The 6,620-nt window shown below is 49.2% G+C and overlaps 1 protein-coding gene across 1 annotated transcript; it reads left to right on the top strand.

Annotated features, from left to right (window-relative positions):
• Nucleotides 1–222: 222 nt before the first annotated feature.
• Nucleotides 223–4,859, top strand: LOC138864828 (protein TsetseEP-like). The gene is made up of 3 exons (XM_070133435.1): nt 223–297; nt 4,058–4,253; nt 4,402–4,859. Exons 1-3 carry the CDS (start codon nt 223–225, stop codon nt 4,857–4,859), a joined length of 729 nt encoding a protein of 242 aa, XP_069989536.1.
• Nucleotides 4,860–6,620: the final 1,761 nt, after the last annotated feature.

Consider the following 6,620-nt stretch of genomic DNA (forward strand, 5'->3'; position numbering starts at 1 on the left):
AAGAAGTAAACCAGATAGATTAATTAATTTAACAAAATACATAAATTAAAAGAACAATACAAATGAATGAACAGATGAACATCATAAATAACTTTACATATACACCAAAAAAACGATGACAAACAAAAAGCTAAAACAAATGACAAAAAAAAATCCTTAAACAAAAATCAACAAACAAATGAAACAGAAAAAAAACAGACAAACACACAGACAAACGAAAGGATGACAAAGCGACGCGCTAGGACGACCACCGGGCAGAACGGGCAGCTGGTTCGAGCGTTCGACCTCCGGAGTCCAGTGCGTGCGTTCGGATAGATATCATAACCAAGCGGATGGTTTATGCGGCACCGGGAGATGGGCGGAGCCTGTGGGGGGAGGGGGGGAGAATGGGCGTGGTCTGAGCTGCGGGGGTGGGGGGGGGGGGGGGGGCCTGCAGTGAGGCCGTGCTCGAGGGGAAATGGCACGTGGTGGAGCGAGGGAGCGTTGTGTGTCCGCGAGTGGGTGTGGTCTGTGAGCTTTTGGGGGCGTGTCTTCCCGTGGGTGGGGCGGAGGCAGGGTGGGTATGGAGGGTAGGTAGAGGAGGGGGTGAGGGGAGGGGGAGGTGAAGGTCGGGTAGAAGGAGGAAGGAAGAAGAGGAGGAAGACTGGAAGGTAAAGATGTGTATTTTCTCTCTCTCTTTCTTTCTCCCTCCCTCTCTCTCTTTCTTTCTCTCCCTCCCTCTCTCTTTCACTCTCTCCCTCTCCCTCTCCCTCCCCCTCCCTCCCTCCCTCCCTCCCTCCCTCCCTCTCTCTCTCTCTCTCTCTCTCTCTCTCTCTCTCTCTCTCTCTCTCTCTCTCCCTCCCTCCCTCCCTCCTCACCCTCCCTCCCTCCCTCTCTCTCTCTCTCTCTGCAGCAGACTCTCTCCGACTCAACACACCTGAGTCTCTCTCTCTCCGCATGCTCTCTCTCTCTCTCCCTCCCTCCCTCTCCTCCCTCTCCTCCCTCCCTCACCATCCCTCCCCTCCCTCTCCTCCCTCCCTCCCTCCCTTCCCTCCCCTCCCTCCCCTGTGTAGGTAGGCCACCACTGCAGCAGACATCACCCCTATTTCACACCTGAGTCCTGAATAGAGTTCCTCCTTTGCGCCGCATGCTCCCCTCTGTGCCTGTCCCCCCTATTCTTTTCCCCGTCCCCCACCACCATCCCTCCCCCACCACCACTCCCTTGTCACCCTCTCCCTCTCTGTCCTCTGTCTCTCTGACATCGCTCCCTATTCCCCTCCCTGTCCCTCTTCTTCTTTATCCTCTCTGTGTCTCTCTCCTTATTCAATCTTTACCTTCCTTCTTCACCCTCTCTCCCGTTCTCTCTCTTCCTTACCTATCTCCACCTCCCTCTATTTCCCTCCCATCCTATCCCCGCCTTCTTTCCGCCTTATCTATCTCCCATCCTCCCTTTCCCTTTTCTTCTCACCCTCCTTTCCCCTCTATATCCATCCCCCTTCCCTTCCACTATCCCCAATCCCCTTCCCTTTTCCTCACCCTTCTCCCTCTCTACCCTCCCTCCCTTCTCTATCCCCCACCCTCTATCCCTCTTATCTATCCCCAATCCATCTTCCTTTTTCCTCACCCTCCTTTCCCTCTCTATCCTCTCCCTTCCTTCCCTATCCCCCTATCCCTTCCCTTTTCCTCACCCTCTTTCCCCCTCTCTACCCTTCCTCCCCTTCTATATCCCCCCCACCCATCTATCCCCAATCCCCCTTCCCTTTTCCTCACCCCCCTCTCCCTCTCTATCCTCCCCTTTTCCCCCCCTATCCCTATTCCCTTCCCTTTTCCTCATCCTCCTTCTCCCTCTCTACCCTCCCTCCCTTCTATATCCCCCACCCCTCTATCCCTCTTATCTATCCCCAATCCCCTTTCCTTTTTCCTCTCCCCTCCCCCTTCCTTCCTTATCCCCTATCCCCCCTATACCCTCCCTCCCATCCCTATCCCCCACCCCTCTTTCCCCCTTATCCAACCCCAATCCCCCCTCCTTTTTCCTCACCCCCTCCCTCCTCTCCGCCCTCCCCTCCCCCCACCCATTGCCGTCATGGAGGTCGCTCAATTGATCTGCCAAACTCTTAACCCTAAAAATAAATGTCTTACGCTGGAGCCGCTTCTTGTTTGACCGCAGTCGGCACGGTGTGTTTAGAATAAGAAAATTCGTTTGGGCAACGCTTGTTTACCTTTTTCGCTTTTTTTTTTTTTTTTTTTTTTGGGGGGGGGTATGTACGTTTGTGTGTTTGTGTGTGTGTGGGTGGGTGTGTGTGTGGGTGGGTGGGTGTGTGTGTGTGGGTGTGTGTGTGTGTGTGCGTATGTGTGTGTGTGTATTACCATGTGTCTATTCGTGTGAATGTGTATATATGAACACGCATGGATATATGTATGTGTGTGCGTACATCTGTGAGTACATGATTGCGTACACGTGTCTGTCTGTATGACGTGCCTGAGGCTGAACCATTCAACAAAGCGCTTGGGAATCGAATCCAAAACCTGAAGAACAAATGATGTTTACGACATTGTACATGAACACTACATCACGGTTATTTACATGGAACAGTACTGTACCGTAGATCATTTTTCCCATCATGAGAGTCGGGTTCCTCTCTCTCGATGTACCACGGGGCGTACTCTTCTATAATGGGGGAGGGGAGGGAGGGAGGGGGGGGCACGGTCTGGGTACGTGCGTGCGTGCCCACGCGCGTGCACGCTGGCACCTCGGCCGTTGAAGGAGAGGGCATGAGGAAAAAAGGAAAATGGGGAAGGAAGAAAGAGAGAGAATACATGTACATAAACACACACACACACACACACACACACACACATACATATATATATATATATATATATATATATATATATATATATATATATATATATATATATATATATATATATTATTCATATATATATATATATATATATATATATATATATATATATATATATATATATATATATATATATATATATATATATATATATATATATATATATATATATATATATATATATATGTATATATATGTATACATATTATTCATATATATACATATATATATATATATATATATATATATATATATATATATATATATATACATATATATATATGAATATACATATATATATATATATATATATATATATATATATATATATATATTTATACACAAATATATACGTATATATATATGTATATACATATATACATATATATACATATATATAAATATATACATATATATATACATATATATATATATATATATATATATATATATGTGAAGAGAATGGAAAGAAAAAGTGACAGAAAAAACGAACCCGACCTCCCCTCCCTCCCCCTCCCTGCAAGGCCATTACCCCCCCCCTCCCCATCCATCCTCATCATCGTCCTCCATATCCTCGCATCCTCCTTTCATCCTCCAAGGCCAGGACCATTTGGCGCCTCGGGTCTTCAGAGTACAGGCCAGGAGCCATTCCGGGGAGGAACATAGAGCCAGACCGCGAGACAGACAGACAGACAGACTGATCAAGAGCCAGACAGAGAGAGACACGCTACAGGGCAGACCCAGACCGCGAGGCAGACAGACAGACAGACTGATCAAGAGCCAGACAGAGAGAGACACGCTACAGGGCAGACCCAGACCGCGAGACAGACAGACAGACTGATCAAGAGCCAGACAGAGAGAGACACGCTACAGGGCAGACCCAGACCGCGAGACAGACAGACAGACAGACTGATCAAGAGCCAGACAGAGAGAGACACGCTACAGGGCAGACCCAGACCGCGAGACAGACAGACAGACAGACTGATCAAGAGCCAGACAGAGAGAGACACGCTACAGGGCAGACCCAGACCGCGAGACAGACAGACTGATCAAGAGCCAGACAGAGAGAGACACGCTACAGGGCAGACCCAGACCGCGAGACAGACAGACAGACAGACTGATCAAGAGCCAGACAGAGAGAGACACGCTACAGGGCGGACCAGGAGACGGACTAAGACCGGAAGAACTAATCCGAAGACATTGCAAGTTGCCAGACCGAAATACATACCGAGAACCAGACCAAGAGCCAGGGTAAGAGCCAGACCACAGGGCAGACCGACAGACGGACCGAGAAACAGACAAAAAACAAATCTAATGACATTATACGAGCCAGACTGAGAACTCGATCGAGAGCCAGAGAGCCATATCGAGAGCCAGACCAAGAGCCAGAGAGCCACATCGAGAGCCAGGGTAAGAGCCAGACCACATGGCAGTCCAACAGACGGACCGAGAAACGGACGAAAAAAAAAATCTAATATAATACGAGCCAGACTGAGAAATAGATCGAGAGCCAGACAAAGAGCCAGAGAGCCACATCGAGAGCCAGACTAAGAGCCAGAGAGCCAGACCAAGAGTCAGAGAGCCAGACCAAGAGCCAGAGAGCCACATCGAGAGCCAGACCAAGAGCCAGAGAGCCACATCGAGAGCCAGACCAAGAGCCAGAGAGCCAGACCAAGAGCCAGAGAGCCACATCGAGAGCCAGCCGAGGAGCCACGCCGAGAGCCAGACCAAGAGCCACATCGAGAGCCAGACCAAGAGCCAGAGAGCCAGACCAAGAGCCAGAGAGACAGACCGAGAGCCAGAGAGCTAGAACAAGAGCCACATCGAGAGCCAGACCGAGAGCCAGAACAAGAGCCAGAGAGCCAGAACAAGAGCCACATCGAGAGCCCGCCCGCAGGCCGGCCTGGGGGCGCCGCGCGGCCGCCCTCGGGCCTCGTTCCCCGCACGCAGCCCCTTCCGTCCCTCCGATTACGTCACCGTACCATTTACCTGGCCGAAGGGAGATTGCTTTATTGATCTTCCTTCATTCTCTCCTCCTTCCTTCCTTCTTCCTTCCTTCTCTTTCTTCGCCCCTTTCCTTTCATCTCATTTTGTTTGCTTCTCTCCTCCTTCCTTCCTTCTTCCTTCCTCCTCTTTCTTCGCCCCTTTCCTTTTATCTCGTTTCGTTTGCTTCTCTCCTCCTTCCTTCCGTCTTCCTTCCTCATCTTTCTTCTCTTTCTTCGCCCCTTTCCTTTCATCTCATTTCGTTTGCTTCATTTCCTTCTTTCTCTTTTCTTCATCTCTTTCATTTTTTCTTATTCCTTTCTTCTCTTTTCTTGTTCTTTTCTTTATTCTTTCTTCATCCTGTATTGTTGTTGTTTTTTCTGCTTCTCTTTTTTTCTTTATTCTGCTTCTTCTTGTGCCTTATTCTTTATTTATTTCCTCCTCCTTTTCTTCATAATTGCTTCCCTCTTCCTTTTTCTCTTTGCTTCATCTGCCTTCTTTCCTACTTCTCCCTACTCCTCTCCCCTCACCACCTCTTTACTTTCTCTTCTATCTCTCCTTTTTTGTTTTCATCTCCGCTTGCTCATCCTTCTTTCATTTCCTTTTATTTCTCTTCTTCCTTTTTCTTACTTCCCGTTTATCTTCCTCTTCGTTATCTTACAATCTCTTTTCCATTTTCTCAATCTTCCTCCTTGTTCTCCCATTTCCCATGTTGCTTCTTCGCTCTCTCTCATCTGTTCTTCTCTTCTCCTCTCCCTCTTTCTTCCTCTTTTCCTTATGCCCCCTTCTTCCTCATTTTCTCCTCCTCATCCTCCTTCTTTTCCATCTCTTCCATCTTCCCCTCCTTATCGTCTTCATTCTCTCCTCCTATTTTGTCTTCTTTTCTCTTCCTCCTCATTAGCTTTTTCTTCCTTCTTCTTCTCTTCCTCCTCCCTTTTCTTCCCCTTCTTATTCTTCCTCTTATTCTCCCTCCGTACTCACTTTTCTCCTCCTCTTCCAATACCTCCTCGTCTCCCTTCTCATGTTCTCTCACCCTCCTCCTCCTTCTTCCTCCTCTCACCTCCTCCTCATCCTCCTCCCTCCTTCTCATTCTCTCCCATCTTCTTCCTCCTCTTCTCCTCCCTCCTTCCCTTCGTCGTCCTTCCCTCTTCTCCCTTACCTCCTTTTTTCTCTCTTCCCTTCTCCCATTTTCATCCTTCCCCTCCTCCACCCTTTTCTCTCCTCTTCTTCTCATCCTCCTCCTACCTCCCTCTTCTTCCTCCTTCTCCCTCCACCGTCCTCCTTCCTCTTCTCCTCTTCCTCGACCTCCTTCCTTCCTCCCTATCCCTCCTCCACCTTCTTCCTTCCTCCCCTTCTTCCTCCTCCCTCCCTCTTTCACCTCACCCTTCCTCCTCCTCCTCTCTCCCCCCTCCTCCCTCCTTCTCCCTCCTCCACCAACTGCATCTTTTCCCCACACTTCACACCCTTCTCCTTCTTACCTTCTCCCTCCTTCTCTATCCCTCCACCTACCTCCATCCTCCTTCTCCCTCCTCCTTCTCCCTCCTCCTCCTTCCTCTCTCCTCCATCCTCCCTCCTCCCTCTCCTTCTCCCTCCTCCCTCCTACCTCCCTCTCTCCCTCCTCCCTCCTCCTTCTCCCTCCCTCCTTCTCCCTCCCTCCTCTCTCCTCCTTTCTCCCTCCTCCTACCAACTCTCTTCCTCTCCCTCCTCCTCCTTCTCCTCCCCTCCCTTCCTCCTCCTCCACCAACTTCCTCCTTCTCTCCCATCCCTCCATCACCTTCTCCCTCCTCTCTCCTT

Source organism: Penaeus vannamei, chromosome 18 (assembly GCF_042767895.1).
Source record: "Penaeus vannamei isolate JL-2024 chromosome 18, ASM4276789v1, whole genome shotgun sequence".
In the NCBI taxonomy this organism is placed as follows: domain Eukaryota; kingdom Metazoa; phylum Arthropoda; class Malacostraca; order Decapoda; family Penaeidae; genus Penaeus; species Penaeus vannamei.